Below are 20,950 nucleotides of genomic sequence, written 5' to 3' on the forward strand. Positions count from 1 at the left end.
ATGAGCGTTTTGACAAATGTTCGATTTGCATTTTAATGAAATTAACATAATCAACTAAATAATGTTCTGGGTTCAAATAGTGTGCGAAAACCCCTTCTCTTTTTGGGGCCGGATGGTAGTCCTCGGCTTTGTTTTGAAAGTCCTCGCGTGTAATTTGAGGATTCCTTCCATAAATGCTGCCCGGAAATTAAGCGCAAATCACTGTGCGCTTTTGTCCACTTATAATTTTCGTTCTACGTTATTTCCTACTCAAATCATTTTAATTTAGTTACCTACTAGAAGTACACTTCCGTGTCCTAATCCGCCAGTACTTTAGATGATCTCCACCCTGGTCCCAAACGAAAAGCCCAGCCAACTGCTGAATTTGGATTCTTTCAGAATTCCCCGGTGAGTCCGTCTGTTAACTCTTTTATCGTGTATCTCAAAGTGCATTGACCGTGACATAGATGATCTTTCTTTTTTCCCCTGGAATCCCTGAACATCATGCTTTTTTCTGTTTTGGTCACCCGAACTTTCCCAAGCGCTGAGGCAGTCGATAGCAGTCTTATGTTCTGTCTCGATGAAATCTGGAAGTGTTTTGTATGTTGAGTACACTGGTGGTGTGTCAGGAAGTGCACAAGTACTTCGATTGACTCTATAATTTTTCGGTGATGGGTCTTTGTCAGAACACGCAATTGGATGCCATCGCTTCCAAATAAACGCGTTTCAAAGGTTGGGTGCTCACAAGGTCTCGAAAAGGGCTGAACAAGCGGTGTGCACACGCCGTCAATGTGTAAGAAAACGTGAACATGCTCGAAACTCTTCAATGAAGAAAGCAGCTGACGAGCAGTGTTGTGCGTTTGGTGTCGGCAGAATTTATTCCACGGTTCGGCAAACAATGGAAAACAGTTGATTTTACATGGTAGGGTAGGGTAGGGACTAGAAATTCTCCCGACAAGGTTAGTGTAGTGACGTAAATCAATTTTGCACTTAACGGTAAAAAAATGTACCCAACCCTTCGTTTATGACGTTGACGTTGATTATTCGACATTCGATTTCTTGTACAGTCGATGAAAGTAGAAAGGTATTTAAGGAAGTGGAACTTGAAATGGGTTCTCTGATCCATGGTGCTCTGAATAGTGCAACCCAATTGTTGTCAAGTGCCAAACGGAATCGCTTTAGACTACCTCGCAAATAGACCTATTGTGCCTGTGAGGCAATACTTTTATGCCTGCGAGCAAATAAAGGGGCAAACAATATCTATTTGGATTTGTTCAAACCTTCCTGAAGGCAGTATGAATGGCACTCATTTTGTCGGTGTCGGATGATCTTAGAACATTGGCATGTGATACATGAACAGATACACAGTTATGGACGTCTTTCCGCATTTTCGGTTAGCCGAATTATTGGGATATAATTTTGTTTGTCGAACATCCGCTGGGATGTGACGGGTGTTGAAATCCGTGGAAGATCCCTCTTCGTGACGACGCAGGGAAAAAAGGACGAATACGATCGCTGGAAACGTAAAAGAGCTCTCTCTGTTGGCAGGGAAATGGTGTCCACCCTCAACGACTGTCCGTAACATAGTTTCGGGTTGGTTAGATGTGCCTAATGTTAGTCGAAAAAGAGATAAAATTGAGCTGATAGGGCTATCGTTGGGAAGCACATAATAATAATCGTTGGCAGATTTCATTCAATACCATAACGCTACACTACAGAACTACAGTAATAGGCAATGCGGTCAGCATTGCGTTCGTTCGTGATTATTACCCTGATTTAACTGAGTTACCCATTCGACTGGTATCCGGCATCTAGCTATGAAACAAATCCCTCCGTCACCAGCAAGATTGGAACCGCGATCTTTTGCTATCACAGCCTAGCGCTCTTGCTTTTTATTCATTTCCATGTGAAAGTTTGTGCCTTCGAAGTAGTGCTGAAAACGGCGGATGCAGAAAATAGTCGGAAGTTGGCGATGTGTGCTATGAACAGTCTCGGTTGGATTGACCTTTCACTGAAAGCTTGCAGGGGCCACCCAATGAGCGTGTTGTTTCCTCTGTAATACTGCTTCGATGGCTGCATCAAATGCTTCGACGACTAATGACGTACTGTGTAATGCGTGGTATTTGACTTCTGTCTTCTTTTTTGGTGCCTTGTGAAACTTTTTAAGAGGCGATGAGAATGGGGTTTGAGTAGTATGTGCAGAAATAAAGTCCCCTGAAGATTTCATCCATAAACCTTTGGAGACTTGGACTGGATGTCTAAGCCTAAATACCATCATAGTGAACTTATAAATCCCAAAATGTGTTTTCACGCTAATCCTGGGAACGTTTTCTTCGAGAGGACGTTTGAGAATATGATCTTGTTCAACAGATAGGTTGCGAAGTCAAAGATATGCAGCATTGGGTACTTATTCGGTCGTTCAGTTTCCGCATGGGTACCTCGATTGGTCTTTCTTCGGGACAAGATTTAGTGGTCTTGCCCAAGGACTGGAAGATGATCTTTACTAACCATTTTGCTATAAACATCTTCACTTTTTTAAATGATAGGTCGACGGGGACAATCAGCTACTGGCGGACTTTTAGGTCCAATATGGTGCCTTATTTGGTGTCGGTTTTTCAACAGATGGATTTTTAATTCCAGGAGCTTCCTTGAGACTTTTGTGGTATGATGAGTCTTTTGTGATAGTATTTACCGCTAGTTGTTCCGATGCTCTGATACAAACGCTGGTATCCTTTGATCTTTTGTTTTTAGTGTGAACGAGAAGGTCGTAGTGCGAAAGAAAATCGACTCCTAAAATGGGATGACCTATGTTCGCAACAAGAAACTTCCAAACTTCATGTGCGATACATTTAGCTCTCACGAAAACCTTTAACGACTTCGTGCCGCACGTGTTTGTCATGCTACCGTTAGTAGCGTATAATTTCAATACAGGCTTCTTTAGTTTGGCTGATCCTTCGAATCAAATAATAGACGTCGGCAACAAGTGTATGTGTGACGCAGTGTCGCGCTCAACTTACAGCCGGTTAGCGTGCATACCACTAGGTTCTTGCCCATCCGATTACCGGATTCTTTCACTGGAGACGTACAATAACCGCAGGACGAAGAGGTCAGAGGTTTGCGATTTTCCAAGGCGTTGATTTTGGCGTGATGTTCTCGCATTTATTACTTTGCAGTCGCCGCACTGTTGCACGCAATTCCGCCACCTCCTGATTAAGCGTATTGAAAGATGGAGTATCGGGTGTTCCGGGAGATTATGGCAACATTATTTGTATCGCAGGCGCTCATGACACGGTCGGTAATGTCAGTAAGACTGTCGAGTGTTGGAACATCCGATGCTGCGAGTATACCGAGTGGCTCTGAAGGGCGTTGGCATTCTAGTTCGAATTCGTGAACTAGGTGGTAGGTTTTTTCGTATTCCAGTTATGTCCATTACTTGATTTAAGGCTAGGTTCCTCAAGGTTAAACTTGCGCTAATTGGACAAACGGGAAGGGGCGTGTAATGTATATTTTTGCAAGAGATTACAAGAAACTGTGTTGCTTGAAAAATGTGGCAATAAACAACGGAGATTCGGGAATGAGTGATCAGGGGATTTTAAGCGAGCTGAGAAAAAATAGATCTCACATCTCTCATAGATCGCGTTAGAGGCATTAATACTTCATTGGGATTACAGATGATTACAGATGTTGAAATTGTAAAGGGTATAACAGAAAGGTTTTCCATCTAATCCTAATCCTTGGCATTCTTTCTGCATTACCTAATGCAGGAACAAAGAATACTACCCAACAATATGACTTTATATATATTGGAACACCAGTAGTCATATTATATACAACAACAATTTGATTTTTTGCCGGATTGTTATTCTTAAGACCAAGTCCTGCAATATCCTTCCATTGGTAGCCTCATTGCTGGGCAATCAACTGTTTTTCCAGCAAGAAGCTTCCATTTTGCGTCCACAGCTCCAACATTGTATCATCCAAAATTATTGTTTGTGGCAATCATGCTTCGCCTTTGTTTTGGAAATCCTGAACATTTTTTTGCTGAGGTTAACTTAACCTAAACGGCTGAAGGACAACAATCACAGCAGACCATGTACTTGCATCCTTCCAAAGCATTTATTCGCCAAACTTCATCGTCATTAATGGTGCTACAGCCGAATTCAGTCTTTAGTTTTCAGGATGCCCAGTTGAAAACTCCTAGTATAGTAGTTATCGATTTGTTATCTGTGTTTGTTGGGTGCACCCATCGTTTGCTGGATTTTTTGGCTGATCGCTTGCATTGACCTTTCCTCTTCATGTTGGACCTGGGAGTTGTCCCGTCGTTCCATGCCGATAGTCCACTGCAGTTTGTGGAGTTTTATAAGGATTCATACTATTGGACTATCTTATAATGTATGTTGTAACAGCTTTGTAAGTCTGATTCTTTTTTAATTGGACCCAGTGTTCGTTGTTCAAATGTTTGTCTAGCTTTTACGGACGCTTGCATCGTGGCTTAGTTGTATAGAAGCTAATTTTTGTATGGTACAGTGGAATCCCGATAATTCAAAATCGTTTGTCCCTTCATCATACGAATTATTGGGATTCTATTGTACCTCAGTATACTTAAATTGTACGGGTTTGATGCCGTCGGTAAGTATTCTCCTGACGGCATTCTTTAGGACTAGTTTTTAAGAGCATGGGGGAAGCTGTCTGGTCAATTGTAAATTGTTAATGTTTCCTGTTCCCTTCTTAGGGCATTCACACAATCAGACTGTGCTTCAGTTTCACTATCATCGTACTGAATGATGTGCAAGAGTTATGCTCACAGCAGCGAGACAAACATAAGATGAACACAGGCGATTCGAACCCAAAGCAACGAGACGCCGTTCGTAGTAAATTGTTAGCTCTACTGTTATTGACCGACCACCTTGTCGGTGCTTGGATTTACAAGCATAATGAACGAAAATAAAAGGCAGTCATTACATGCAAAAAATAAAAAAAGACTTAACGATGTACAATCGAAAGATCTTCTGTTCCAGCAGACTGGAAGCAGGCTGTAATGTCTTCGAACGTTGAGTCCTCAGTCCCCTAGTGAGGGCATTTGTCGAATAAAGTACGATGGGGGACCCATAAGTTCCGGGAATTACTCTGCGGTGGAGAGGGAGAGTGGGGGAATCTATTGTTTGACCACATGTCCGTTAGTGTTACGCCACCTGCGTCAGTGTGCGAACTTGTGTCACTGTGAGATTTTTTTTAGTAAAACAACTTTTTACATTTCAGCGTAACGTAACGTAACGGCAAATTGTCGGGAACAACCCGCGGCTGTGAAATTTTGTTTACTGTTGGCGAAATTGGCAGCGGAAACTATTGTAATGCTTAAGACTGTTTATGGGGATGCTGCCTTAAGTAAAACCAGAGTTTTCGATTGGTTTTAAAAATGGAGAAATGTCTGCTGCAAACCAACTTCGTTCACGACGCCCCTCAACATCAAAAACTAATAAAAATGTCTACAAAATCAATGCCCTCGTTCGTCGCCGAACCATTGATCAACTCTGTGAGATGTCGGGAATGTCATGGAGTTCAATTCAGAGAATTTTATGCGAAGATTTGCACCTGAGAAGGGTTGCAGCCAGATTCGCCCTGCGCCTTCTCACAGATGAGCAGAGGTAGCATCGACTTCAGGCATGTTTTGAGCTTCAAAATCAGCTCGAAGGGGACGCTGAATTTTTTTCCAAGGTGATTACTGATGATGAATCGTGGTGCTATAGATACGACTCAAAAGGAATATGAAAAGAAAGCGTTTTGCCACTTTGGAGGAGGTGAAACAAAAATCGCTGGAAGGCTTAAAGGACATCCCGATGAGTGAATTTAAAAAATGTTTTGAACAATGTAAGAATCGTTTGGAGGAATGCGTTGTAGTCAAAGGCGAATACTTTGAAGGTGATCGAAATTTGATGTAAAAATATTGAGAAATAAAGAAGTTATGACGAAATTCCCATTTTTTTTTGGGTCTCCCCTCTTACAACAGGAAGGGTTTCCCTTATAAGCAGCCGCTATTCATAATTTTTCGAACGCTTCAATGGGCAAGCCAAGTGAAAAGGATGGGATAGAGAAAGATTCTTAGAGGCCAATTCAGAGGGATGGTAGAAGGCTAATCCGAAAAACGTTGTACCAATTTTTGAATGTGCCACTATAGAAAGAGAAGTATGATTTTAGTTCTGTTAATACTATTTTCGGATATATTTTCCAATCATCCTCAGGGATTTCCAGAATGATTGCCGTGGTAGGGGTAGACAGGGTCGAGCATATAATGTCAATTTGGATGTCAGTGAAATTGATCAGACGATTTTCCGGAGAAGTCGTTCCTCTTTAGCAAATAAAGTTTCCTAATAGGATACTCATTTTGTTCTAGGGTAGCTGAGGAAGTGTCTTTCTAGGATATATTGTAAAATTCATCGTCTATTAAATCTTCTCTTTAGTCGCAGTTTGATAGCTGATCATTCGTTGGTAATAAAATACTTAAACATATTGTCTCAATCAAGGCAAATCCAAATTTCCTGCTGTGGATATTTTCTCAATCGTATCTAAAAATCGTCTCTCGGCGCGTGTCGCATATCGTTAATATCCTTTTCTGTTTTGTAAACTTCGTCAACCCACGAATCAAATGCCCATGGACGTGTTTATCAGAAAGCGAAAGTGGCAGTTGATAGGTTGCACATTAAGGGACGTTGTTGACGTTCTTTGCCAATTTAGGGATCAATGGTAATCATGTCCTGCCGCAAGGACTTTGATATTTTTTCAAGAACTTCGTTGAGAAGCTTGCTCTTGCTCTTATTCTGTACAGCCAGTGGACGTTCCAATATCTAAAAGAGTATTCAAATTTTCTATGTTGTTTTTTCAATTAAACCGAGGTTTTCTTCCTGGATCCTGAATAACCTATTTTTTAGAAAAAGCACTGTTGATGAACATTTCAGTTTGAGTTAGAAATATGCATACCTCTCAAAATATCACGGGTTTACTTTGTGCCGGTCTTCATACTGATGAGTTCCTTGACGTACTTTTAGATATCTCTTCTGTTAACTACAATTGCTTACTTTATATCCTCGTTTACCCTTTTCCTAATTGTTCAATATCTCTTGTAAACCTTCCAGTATTTATTTTGTGACTGCTATGAGTCCAATTACGTACACATGTTCTAACTGCAAACACAATTATTTTCTTGGTTTAGTAATCGGCGAAAGCACTAAACGTTGTGATGACTGCATGACTTAATTTGTCACGAAAATTCAAACCTGCAAGCATTGATTCATAATCAAAACAAGCTGATAAAAATTTTGCACTCGCAGATGAGTGAAATCAAAATTAGTCATTGGAATGCGAACAGTATAAGCTGATATATTATACATTGGAACTTCAACACTTCCTAGCCAGCAACATGATCGACATCATGCTAGTATCAGAAAGTTTCTAACAACGGAAAAAATAGTTAAAATACCGGGATATATCTTGTTGAGTACTATCCACTCCGAGGGCAAAACGCACGGAGGTTTGCAAGTACGCTAGCACTACGTCCTAGAGGAATAAAGCAAAAATTACCAGACTACATAAGTCTGCTTAGGAATATGAGGAGAAAGGCTAATTATATCCGCAACCTATTGTCACCCAACTTAGTTGCATCAATAAGCAAAAAGGTCTAGCTGCGTAATGTTATAGTGTGAAGCACGTACGTTAGTGATCGAGACTATCAACACTAAAGGGTAAGGAATCGTGGACAGCTGCTACCAAAGACAGCAATTTAGACCTTGTATCCGCAGGGCAACCGACCTACTAGCCCTTAGATAGTCGCTGAATCTAAGATCTTATAGATTTCGGAATTACTGAAAACCTAAATCGCGATCAAGTAAAAGCGGAACCATGATTGGAATTATCCTCAGATCACTCTCTACTAATAGTTACCATAAATATGGTGCTTCGATATGAGGAGACTTGGCCTGCAATATCGCGAGCGCTCTCGTATATTACCCAGACTTTACTAAAAACGAAAAATATCTTAAAGAGGCAATCTAAGTATTTAGCCAATAAAAAAAGCACCGATGCGATTGATGAAAATGGCGAAATGAATGATGTCATGAATAACTACCTCGCAAATCTGGATCCAACGAAACCATTCGAATATCCACTAAATTTAAACTCCCCCGTAATCTACCAAGTGTATAAGTTTAAATCCCCTGTTTTTCTTTTCAAGAAAAACACGTTTTTTTTTTTATAGGAACCAAAGAATACTTTATTCGAAATACTGGCCCTCGCCATCTACACATTTTTTCCATCTCTCGGGTAATTTATGGATACCATGCCGATAAAATTGTTGATCCTTCGAGGCAAACCACTCATCAAGCCATTTTCGAACGTCTGCGTAAGAATCGAGGTGCTGCTCAGCGAGCGAGTGGCCAATCGATGAAAACAGATGACAGTCGGATGGGGCCAGGTCTGATGAATAAGCGGGGTGGGGTAGTACCTCCCAGTTGAGCGTTTCTAAGTAGTTTCGAACTTTTTTCGACGTGTGCGACGGTGCATTATCATGGAGGAAGACCAGCTGTTCATGTCTTTGCTGATATTTCGGCTGTTTTTTATTCAGAGCACGATGCAATTTGATGAGTTGTTGGTGACAACGGTGGCCATCGACAGTTTCAGTTCATAGTAGACTATACCCCGCTGATCCCACCACACGTACAGCATCGTCTTTCGTCCGAAGCGATTTGGTCTTGGAGAAGATGTCGGTGGTTGGCCGGCATCAACCCATGATTTTTTTCGTAGACGCATGGAAACGGATTGTTGAGAAACACCTAATTGCTTGGCGAGCATTTTCTGCGTTTGCGTATCGTCCTCGTCCAAAAGAGCCTCCAATTCGTGGTCCTAAACTTTCCTGGGCCAATTTTCATGCTCCTTGTCATTCAGATCGAAAACGTCATCTTTGAACTGACGGAACCAGTCTCGGCACGCTGTTTCTGATAGAGCATTGCCGCCGTAGGCCTCCACAAGCATTCGATGCGATTCAGCGGCTGATTTTTTTAAATTGAAGCAAAAAAGTAGAACTTCCCGCAAATGCTTTCTTCCGGGAACAAAACTGGACATGATTATTGTAGAGAAAAAATATGTTTTTGAACAATCAAGTCGCGGCTGAGGTACGGATTTTGGAGGCTTCACCAAATTCATGTTCCCCCACGGAGAAATATGCATGTCTCCCCACTTCTTTGGAAAGTCTGCACTCAATGTCTACGGCGCGGTCAGCTGGTCAAGAAGAACAGCAACTCCCACAATGAGAGGAACTGGAAACCTGACTATGTCCGATCTGTCGATTGCATTGCTTCCTAATTCTTCCAATAAACGTGAGAGGAATGTTCGGCAGAAAGAAACTTCAGCTGTAAATGAGAGATGGCTACAGGCTCAATATTGCTTGTCAGAACCTTGTCTTCCATCTCTACCAGGAAAAGCGGATGAAAGGTGAACTGGTGTTGTAATCCCAACGGTATGTGGAAACGGATAAATGCAAGTCAGACACCATGAATTTGGGAAGACTCGAAGCCCACGACAACGAAGATACTACAAAATAAGGCAATGCTTCTTCGAAATAATGACATGGGTTTCACTGCACTCACTGCAGTTGTGGCAATATCCAGGCAAATCGGGCGCAGGGACTTTCGACGGTAGGGACAAACAGCTAAATCCACGCTGAACTGAAACTGAAGGGAGTTTGCTGCCGTTTTCACGTTAGACTTCACTCATGTCTATAAATATAAAGATCAGTCAGTAACCTGCAACATTCCACTGCCCCTTCTTATCTACAGGTAGTAACGTTGGCAAAGATGGAGCACTGTCCTTATAAATTTATTGTACAATACCCATTGGTTCGTTTTAACAAAATCTTTTGCATTGGAATAGGGAGAGGCTAGGATTTTCAAATTTGTTGGAGACAACCTTGCTGAGAAAATTCTGTTCCAAGGGTTAAGGAATCTGGTAGTGTATGCAGAAACTGATTTTTGAACTTTGAATCACACACTTATAGAGTGCTGTGATGAAACCGAGAACTGCTAAAATGTAGGAAATCGATCAGACGACTGGTTAAATTTCCGGAACTCAAAGCGTGAATATAAGAGGCTTATAAAACCTTCGAAGCGAGATTCTTTTATAGAATACTGTGATGAACTGGAGTGCGAAAAACAGACTTCAAGGGTGTGCAAATTACTTAAAAGGGATGTGTCGGCAAAGTTGGACTGTCTTCGAAAACCGGATGGAACTTTGGCGATCTCCAGAGTTGAGACTTTCTTGGAAGTACACCATCCGGAAGAACAGATGACAGAAGTGGGAGAGAGCGATCTGCAAACCTTTCACGAAAGTCTTTCAAGTGGAATTTATATACTGTGAGAGTTGTGGCTATCAATGAAAAAGCGAGAGCTGCTATAATGTCCTTTGAACACTTCAAAGCACTTGGTATAGATAGCGTCTGTCCAACGATACTAGAGGAGGGTATAGAGCACTTGGAGCGGCTTCTAAGAAATATTTTTCGAGGATGTCTTGATCTGGGTTTCGTGCCTTGGCAGAAGATTAAGGTAGTCTTTATACGTAAGCCTGGGAAAAATAATTATTGAAATCCGAAGAACTTCAGACAAATCCGCTTAACATCAATCTAGCTGGTAGGTGAGGTTGAGCGTGACATTTGCGAGAAGGCACTAAAGTCGCACCCACTAAATGAAAAACAACATTCTTATAAACGTGGAAAGTCTTGTGAGTCTGCTCTTCAGTTTATGGTTTCGAAGATAGAGGATGCAACTCTGTAAGACAAGAGGCCTCTTTGGAACAAATATGTAGAGGTAAAAATGCAACGAGCTCTCATAGCCTATGGGCTATGCAGGTGGACATGGGGACTTAGGTTTCAAGTAGTAATGCGGATATATAGGTATGTTGTTATCATTAGGCCTACGTAGTATGGTGGGATAAGTTGAAACCGAAGGGTTTCACTGTTAGTTAGCCTCACTGCAAAGAACTATATGTCTGGGTATTACTGGTGCCATGAGCAAGATATCCGGCGCAGCTCTAAATGCTTTATTCAATTTACGGCCTTTGCATTTATTTATTCAAAGCATTGCAATGAGAGCAGCTCATATACGAGTTTAGATAATTAAGTAATGAGACCAGATATTATTGCCGCGCTTGTGGTAAACCTGCAACTTGCAAATTCCTTTCCCAGGCATCCTTCCCCTCTCCATTGATATATTCACCATCGCTCCAGCTTGTTTAGTTCGCCTGCTGTGTCGTGTTGAGTAGAGTTGTGTTGATGGTGCTCGTCACGAAAATGGAGGAACGAAATCTAGAGCAATGTGTCGCGATAAAAACGAAACAGCTTCGAAAACGTACGCTAAAATTGTAAAAGTGCATGTTAATAGTGGTCTTAGTCGTTTTGATGGCATAAATAGTTAAAGGAGGGGCGTGAAAACGTGGAAGACGAGGCGCGAAGTGGGAGGCCAGTCGACGTACGGATTGAGCATGTGCGTGCCTTAATCTGTGAAGATCGGCAGGTTTAGCAGTTCGAATGTTGGCCTCGGAACTGGGTATGAACGGTGAAACAGTTAGGCAAATTTTAACAGGTGATTTCGGCATGAAAAAGTTGTGCGCGAAGATGGTTCCAAAGAACGTTTCTGAGGAACAAAAGCAGCATTGAGAGACCGTCGCAGAAGATTGTTTGGAACAAGTGGAAAACGATCCCACGCTGCTTGATCGAGTTATTACAGGCGATGAGAGCTGGTTTTTCAAATACGACCCGGAAACCAAATGCAAAGCTCACAATGGTTGTCTTCGTACGCTCCCGTCTGAAAAAAGCTCGCATGAGCAAGTCGAATGTGAAAACGATGATTATTACCTTTCTTGATAGCCGTGGAATCGTCCACAAAGAATTTATTCCGCCGGGGCAAATCGTAAATCGAGTCTACTATCGCCAACTACTCGAAAGATTGCGAAAACGAGTGAACAAGGTGCGCCCCGACATCGCTCGTAACTGGAACCTTCATCACGACAACACGCCGTGCCACACCGCCCTTAGCTTGTCCCAGTATTTAGCTTCTAAAGGGATCGCCGTGCTACAACGTCCGCCTTATTCGCCCGATATGTCACCCGTGACTTTTTTTGTTCCCTAGAACAAAATTGGTGGTCACAAGAACCCATTTTGAGTCAATTATGGACATCCAAGCGGCCGCGACGAGGGTTCTCGCGGACATCCCAGTCGAAGCATTCCAGAAATGTTACGAAGAGTGGAAAGCGCGCTGGAATCCCTGTATAGCTGGCCAAGCGAACTAGTTTGTAGGGGATGGCAGAGTTGTAGAATAATTTTTAAATATACGGTTTTTATGGAATCAATCTCATTACTTAATTGTCTAACCTCGTACTAATTCTATTAAATCAATGGGGAAACAACGGGCGTGAGGGGCATAGAGCATTCGAAGAGTTATTAGGAGAGCTAAGCCCAGTTTTCAAAATGCCTTCGAATTTCTATAAATCTGTTTGGTTGGGGATATGAAGTTATCCTGAAACATCCTGAAACTGGCACGAACCAGAAGAATGGATGGCAGGACATACTGGGGTGTTCTACATTGATGGTTCAAAAACATAGCACAGTTGTGGGCCTGCCCCACAACTACCTTTCAAATAAAAATGAGAAAAGGGCCTTTCCCCCATGGCGGGACCGGAACCAGCAATCAATGTGTCAGTAGCATTGTTGCCATGCTGCTATTAAAAGCTGGCAACAAACTGCAAAGTTTATCCTGTTGAAAAGCAAGAAGACTTGCAGGAGTACTGTGGGCATTCTGAGTGGCCTTAATTCATTAGCTGGACATCTGTAAGGAGAAAGCGGGATCCACGGAACACTTTCTATATGGCGCATTCGACATTAAATGTTTCAATGGATCACTAGGTCTGAGTGCTTAGAGGCACACACCCTGAGTTCAAATACGGCTTTTGAGGTAATAATAATAATAATCGTTGGCGCAACAATCCATATTGGATCAGGGCCTTGAAGTCTGTTAGAGCACTTCATTCAAGGCCGTCACGGTATACTACAGGATTGCAGTACCCTGTAGGAGGCTCTTGAGGTACCCCCACAGAAAAAAGTCACACACTGATAAGTCAGGAGATCTGGGAGGCCAAGGAATGCCGCCAAATCGTGAAGTAATCCGTCCACGAAACATGCGTCGAAGAACTACGATTGACTCTTTAGCGATGTGGGTTGTATGCCTGTATGCTTCCTATCCATTATGTTACCTGTTGATCTGAAGTGTTTCATTCACCCTTTTGAGAATAATGTGACGACTGGAAACAACTTCATGCTGACCGACATTGAACTGTTAACGAAACAATCGCTGCGTAGCTGTAACAGACTCACCAGTTATGTACAAACAAATGACGTTCCGCTGCTCCATTGCAACTGAGATAGCGTCTTGTGTGGAGAAGACATATCCCCACCACGCTCTCAATACAACGCAGTTCAAAACCGTCCATCTCCTGGCAGATTTTTATCTATATCCACAAAAAAATGCAAAATCTGACAAATCGAGCTCGGATTCTCAAGATCAGATGTATCTTTTTCACTTGAAATATATCAATGCCTTCCTCGTCGCAACGCGGGGTATAGATTATGGGCACATCACATGGCCATCGATATCTCCATAGATTCCGAGGAAAAGGAGCAAAATTCGTTGTTTTGGGGAAGGAAACAGTTGGAGAATTGCACATTGACTACTGCTGAAATGGCTTACAAGTTGTATGGTCAAAAATATCGGCAAAAGTGGGGCAATAAATGCTAAGCGTCAATATCTCTAACACCTTTTATTGTTTATACATATTTATTTTCCACTATATACTCGTATACCTTCTCCAGCACACCTCCTATTATCACCCTTATGTATAGATCCTTGGTTTCAATTTGAATTTCAATGCATTCTTTGACTTCAAAATCAACTCAGCAACCAGAAGTGGTTCTTCTTGATCAGGAGCCATCTCTACTGTGAAGTGCCGTAGGATCTTTGAAACGACACTCTTGATCTCCAACATTGCAAACTTTTGTCCGATGCAATTTCGCGGTCCAGCCGAGAATGGGATATAACAGTAAGGATTCATCTTATCACCACCTGTAACCATGCTGGAGTCAAAACGTTCCGGTATGAATTTGTCAGATTGCGGGAAAATTTCCTCCATACGACCAAGAACAAGTGGTGATATGCCGATGTTGGTACCAGCGGGAATACGTTTACCATCTGGGGAAGAAGCAGGCAGGAGATTAGAATTTTTATGTAAAAGGAGGCTCATTTTCTAGGGAACGATACTCACTTATAGTACACTCCTTCGTAACCTTACGTCCCAGCAGTGGTACTGAAGGGAACAATCTCAATGTTTCCTTCGCAACTAGCTCCATGTAGTTCAAACTATTTAAGTCGGTATAGGTAATCGCTTTATCCTTATCCTTTCCAATAACGTCACAGATTTCCTCAAAACACTTCTGTTGCGCCTCAGGATACAGAGCCAAATTGTACAGGCAGAAGGTTATAGCCGATGTTGTGGTGTCATGTCCTTCAAACATGAATGTGTCTACCTCCTCTTGGATATCCATATTACTCAGAGGTTTCCCATCGATATTCGATTGCAAAAGGATATCGAGGAAGGCCATTTTCTTCTTAGCTCCGATACTATTATCATTTTCGTCTGCAACTTGGGCAGTAGATTTATCCTGTTGAGCTCGGAGGAGTTCATTACGTCTAGCCACAATCACGTCATTGCTGAAATCGTGGATAATCTTGAGGGCTTGGTTCTGAATGCGAGCTAGATTAGTGAGTCGGAAAAGGAAGTCGAGGCGATATTGAACGTCAAACATGCGCTTATGGAGGACCATTGAAATTCTGAAATTGAATTATTGGATTCGGATGATTTTACAAGGAGTCGTGAAATTGAGTCTAAGGTCTTACGTTTTAACAGCTTGAACATATTTGGAGTCGGAATTGATTTGAGCTTTGCATGAAACTCCCATGGCAGTCTCTGGAAATAAAACAAAAAAATTCTGCGTAAATAGATTGCATTTAAAAAATTGCTAAATAAACCAATGTTGGAGAAAAACCTCCATGGGTAGACAATGATGGACACGGAAAAAATACCCAAAACAAGAAATCACTAGGAAGCCCAGTACTGGTCGTTTTTATAGTTTTTTTTTGAGTGGACATGCTAGCTACCGACTCTTAATATCCACTCGTATAGTTTCAGCTGCGGGAAATTTGGCTACTGTGGCTTCTAATACTACAAGAGGTCATGAGCGAGTGAAACTTAAATTTACCCAAGGTTCATTCAGTTTCCCTGGGAAGCGCATCAAATACGTTGCTGAAATTGAGAAGACAACACAGTTGATCACAAAAAGCATGAGAGAAACTTTCGAAGAAAACTGTCCACTCAAGATGTCAAAGAAGGGAAAAACACCATGGTGGAACTCGGATTTGGCAATCGTGTTCTGAAGTGTGATTCAGGCGCTAGCTGGAATCGCTATAAAGAGGCACAGAAGGCCCTAAGAAGAGCATAAGATAAGCTAAACGATCATCATGGAGACGCTTTTGCGAAGAGACTAACTTGAGGCAACCTCAAAGCTGAAGTGGATTCTCGTTAAAGAACGCAGCCAGAAGCTGGGTTATTTACGTTTACAGAACGAGAGGTACACAGAAAGCGATGAAGAAACTATGCTTGAGTTGCACTTCCCAGGCAGCATTCAAACTCCAATCTCGGGGCCGACAGGTGCATACAGTCCTCAACTGAGAGACTTGAATTTGGCATGCAAAGTAGTATCACTGGAGCGACTAAAATGGGCATTTAACTCGCTCCAAGATATAAGTCTGCAGATTCGGATGGCATTATTCCTGCGCTAGTAATAGAGGGAATGGATGCCCTGAGTTTACATATCCGGAATATACATCGTGCATGCCTAGCACACGCTTCTATTCCAATTAACTGGCGTGATGTGAAGGTGTTATTCATTCCCAAACCAAGGAAACCCACCTACACAGACGCAAAAAGCTTCCGACCGATCAGTCTAAAATCCTTTCTACTAAAAGGACTAGAAACACTAGTAAATCGGTTCATAAGTCAGACGTTCCTAAGTGGCCACTTCACCATAGGCAACACGTCTACCAGAAAGGTAAATCGACAGAGACAGCACTCCATACGCTCACGGCAAAAATTGATAAAGAGATGTCCGAAAAAGAATACGCCTTAGGCGCATTCATGGACATCGAAGATGCCTTCAATTATGCCTCATTCGCGGCAATTTGTGATGCGGCAAGACAGCATGGAATCGAACCGCTAATAATCAGTTGAATCCTTCACATGCTAGAGTGGAGAAAAATCCACATATTGGTCGGCCAGGAGTTTATTGAAGCAGGATGTCTTAAGGGCTGGCCACAGGGAGGGTTTCTCTCTCCGCTGCTACGGCCATTAATAATGGATATCTTGCTGTGGCTCCAGGAGGCCGATCTAACCGTAATAATTACCGGCAAGTTTGCGGACACAGTATGTGACCTCACGGTGATCGCTAGGAAGACTGGCCTAGTTATGTTCACTAGGACCGTCAGATGGGGCGACTATACGCTACCCACCTTAGTAGGGCCGGAAATCCAGCTGGCACAAACAGTCAAGTATTTAGGATTACATTTCGACTCCAAATTAACGTTAGCCACAACGAAGCCCTCCGCGATACCTATAAGAGGGAAATGGGTGCCGCAATAACCGCAGTTAACACTGGTCCTGGAGGTGTAGCATCAATAAATGATCTTCACAACCACCTGAAGAACGTTATCATTGATACGGCCACAAACATACTTGGCCCCAACCGCCAAAGGAGTAGGAACGCGGGCACGCGCAGAGACTTATAACGAACTCCGTCTAGCGGAAAGCGACTTTACAGACGGAAAAAGGAAGCCTTGGAGAATCAACAAGTCTGTGAACTAGAAAAGTACAGGGAGCAACCGCACCAGGCACGCAAGTTTTACCAACAAGTCAGCAGGATGAAGCCTTATACAACTCGATGTTCATTCTGCTGAGACAAAGAAGGAAATATGATTTCTGACAGAATGGGAATATTGGAGCGATGGGTTGAGTACTTTGATGAGTTATTGAACAACCAGAACATCGGCGAGTTGGAAGTCCCGTCAACTGAAGATGATGGACAAATATTGCCACCACCAAGTATAGGACAAACAGTCCGTGCAATTCATCGGCAAAAAAATCATAAGTCGCCAGGAGCCGATGGAATTACAGGCGAATTGGTTAAATATGTAGGCGACCAGTTACACCAAGTGGTTCATCAACTTGTACTCAAGGTGTGGGACAGCGAATCAATGCCTGACGATTGGCATTAAAAAAAGGGATATATCACACAGTGCAGCAATTATAGAGGTATCACGTAGCTGAGTAACATCTATAAGATATTCTCCGCTATCTTGCTAGACCGGATAGCCCCATATGCCCAGAACATCATTGGCCCATAACAAAGAGACTTCACTCAGATCAGATTTTCTCTGTGCGGCAAGCGATGGAAAAATTGTTGGAATATGGACACCAGTTGCACCATCTAGGTAAAACTGTACACGGTCATGAGAGAATTCGGTATCCCAACGAAATTGATAAGACTGACGAGGCTGACCCTGACCAATGTGCGAGGCCAGATAACAGCAGCAGGATCACTCTCAAGACCATTCGACATTATGCGTCCTCTTTAACCTGGCCTTCGATAAAGTGATTCGTGATGCTGAGGTAAATGCAAGAGGTACGATCATCTTTAAGTCCACCCAACTACTGGCCTATGCTGACGATATCGACATCATGGGAAGAACCATCCGAAACGTACAAACTGCCTTCATCCAGATCGAACGGGCGGCGCGAAATCTTGGGCTGCACATCAATGAACGCAAAAGAAAATATATGGTGGCAACGTCAGCACTGAATCCCACCAACCAACAACATCAAACCGCACTGGTCAAACGGGAAGAATAAAGATAAGAGAATACAACTTTGAGACCGTTGATAATTTCTCCAATCTAGGGTCGAAAATCACAACCGATAACAGCTACGATGATGAAATCCACTCACGGTTGTTGTCAGCAACGAGCCTATTTCAGCTTACAAAAACTGTTCCACTCGAAACGTCTCACCAAAGGGTCAAAGCTCTTACTGAACAAGACAATGATCTTGTCAGTCCTCATGTATTCCTCGGAGACTCTGATTCTTAGCAAGAAAAATTGCGCACTCTTGGCCGCAGATGCAGGGGCTTGCCTAAGTATTACTGAAGCAATGAGTGCAATGTCGACTGCGGCACTTGAAGCTATCCTAAATCTTTAACGAGACACTGCTCCTTAAACTACCATATGGGAAAGATTGGGGTGGTGGTTTCGGCTATGTGTAGGCAATGTGAGGAGGAGGAGACGGCCCTGCACTTTTTATGCAGCTGCCCGACCTCCTCAGATCTCAGACGAAGACACCTTGGTAAGGTTTTCTTCAATCAAGAATCTGCACGTTCTCTGCCTCTGGAGAATGTTCTTAGATTCGCTAAAGCCTGCGAACACCGTAGACGGGAAGCCATTGAATAGGCGATTTACGGGGATGGTACAATGGGCCTAACAATGGCCTGAGTGCTCGTGGCTGCGGCTTCCCCCCAGTAAACTAAACTAAACGATATGCTAGATCGATTCCTCTCGAATCAGGCCTATGATCGAAAAAGGTGATGTATTCGAGCCGACCACTCAATGAACGGGATAAAGGTTAAAGGAGAAGATGTGGTGAGTTGACCTTTAAGGAAATTGTGGATCATTTTAAGGTGCAGTTAGATGGAACAGACACAGCGGCTAGAAATCGGCTCAACTATTGCAATTTGCAAGTGTTAGGGGTTAAGTCAAATAAATCTAATGGATGACATAGGCGAATCTGGACTTGTGGGCAAAGTCTTCAAAGATCTTGTTATTACAAGGACGCAGCTGCAAGTTTGAAGATAAAATGGTATCTCCGAGAGATCAAACAATGCCGTCCTACAAAAGAGATAGGATCTACATATTGACATTGTCAGAAATTGTAGTCAGTTGATGGTGATCAGGTGATCACTTAGTAAATAACAAGTCAAAGTTGGCTGTTCAGTGATAGCACATTAACTTGACCTTCTTGGAAATTTTTTTCTTGAATTATAATTATGATAAGACAAATCCAATTATAATACTTATTTCATTATTTAATTGAGACAAACAATAACATTGGATTTTTATCAACACCATTGTGTCCAATGCTTATATACTACCCCAAGTTCAAGAGCACCTAAACATTTTTAATTCATATAGAATTTCTTCCAAAATTTTTGATTATTCTTATCGTAAACATTTCCTATTATTAATATTTGAAAGTAAAGTGGATTCAATTGAAAGGTCATGCCGGGGGGCCGCAATAAAAATAATCCAAAAGAGATTTTATGATATGAAAACCGTGGACGTTGTACTCACTGATAATTTTCCCTCGTAATCAAAAGTTATAAATAGCAAAATTATAATTTATGACTGACGTGCGCTGCCGAGCATGGGGTATAAAAACATAAACATAAAATTGTGGAATCATAAAAGCTTGTTACTCACCACAAATCACATCTAGAGCGCAAAGAGTTATGTAAGGATAAAGTTCAACTTCGTCTTCTGGAGAATACTTCGAGAGGAGTTTTACCAAAATATTACTTTGAGCGTCAAACACGTCAACGAATTGCTCTAAGATTCGGAAATGGAATGCTGGCGTGATGATCTTGCGACGTCCGAACCATTTTCTTCCTAAGAATTATGAATTTTAGTGAAGTAGATTAGATACTTTCTTGGAGAAGAGCAGGTGCATCCACTGTTTATCAGTTTGGGTTTGCGTACAAGGGAAGTTGTTCACCAATGAATATTTCAGCTAGTGACAGCCCTGGAGAATCAGTAACCTTAGCCTTCACAACTCGAACGATAAACAGTATCCGCAAAAGTCCTCCATGTTTGAAACAGAAACCCAACCTGTGCTCACTAGTAATCCTTGATGTAGCCACGGCCTCAAAAAGTCATACTCAGTTGCCTTGTCCAGTAGGTCATGGCTACTAAGAAGGGGCTCAACAAATTTCATGTCGGACGTCAGAATATTTAGTTCAGGACCAAACCACACCCTAATTGTCTGGCCATAAATGTCCATCCAGTTTATAGCGATACAGATGAAGTCCTCAGCTTGCTTCCCGAAGAATGTATGTCCGTTGCCAACTATGGGCAAGGCAGGTGGACCAGGGAAATCTTTGGATAACTTAATAATTCGCGCATATTTCCGCACTACAGTTAATGCGTACACGAATATTACTACCGATATTGCAGAGAATATTAAAAAGAACATTTTAGGTAACTAAACGACTTGGAATGGGTGGTCAATATCTCACGATGGTTAGAGAAAGACTAAGTTCATTGTGGGAGCATTGCCACAACTTAAATATGCAATTTATCAAATACTCGAGTTTGCTACTTATCAATTCATCCAGAATTTTTAATTTATAACTTGCAAGAGATTATAATTGTTTACAAGTTGATAAACTCAGTGTAAAATTTGAGGAATTCAAAAAAATGCAATCATAGAAATAGCTTCTATTTTTCATTGCAGAATGGCTAAGAAATGGTTAGTGCATACTCAACGCGGGATAGTCAACTTAGTCTTTTGTTTCAGATTTAAGCAGATTTTACAGAGTTTAGCCAACATTGTCTTATCGTTGTTGTTAATTAGACGGCGGAAGTGACAGTGAGTAAGTCACACTGAAGCTGTCACTTCAGTATCACATAGTGATCGACGGGTCGCTCTGACGACGGCAATTGAGTCTTTAATATAGTTAGGTTGATTGGGCAGTTTTAGGGGGCCCGCATGATTTCACTCGAGGCCC

General features: G+C 42.1%; 1 protein-coding gene across 1 annotated transcript; it reads right to left on the reverse strand.

Moving 5' to 3' along the window:
- Positions 1–13,811: 13,811 nt before the first annotated feature.
- LOC119655128 (cytochrome P450 4d1-like) lies at positions 13,812–20,484 on the reverse strand. Its single transcript, XM_038060862.1, has 5 exons — positions 20,052–20,484; positions 19,647–19,832; positions 14,964–15,033; positions 14,332–14,897; positions 13,812–14,258 (listed from the first exon to the last, which is right to left on the reverse strand). Exons 1-5 carry the CDS (start codon positions 20,413–20,415, stop codon positions 13,903–13,905), a joined length of 1,542 nt encoding a protein of 513 aa, XP_037916790.1. The 5' UTR covers positions 20,416–20,484; the 3' UTR covers positions 13,812–13,902.
- Between the last annotated feature and the right edge of the window lie 466 nt (positions 20,485–20,950).

This window comes from Hermetia illucens, chromosome 4 (assembly GCF_905115235.1).
Source record: "Hermetia illucens chromosome 4, iHerIll2.2.curated.20191125, whole genome shotgun sequence".
In the NCBI taxonomy this organism is placed as follows: Eukaryota; Metazoa; Arthropoda; class Insecta; order Diptera; family Stratiomyidae; genus Hermetia; species Hermetia illucens.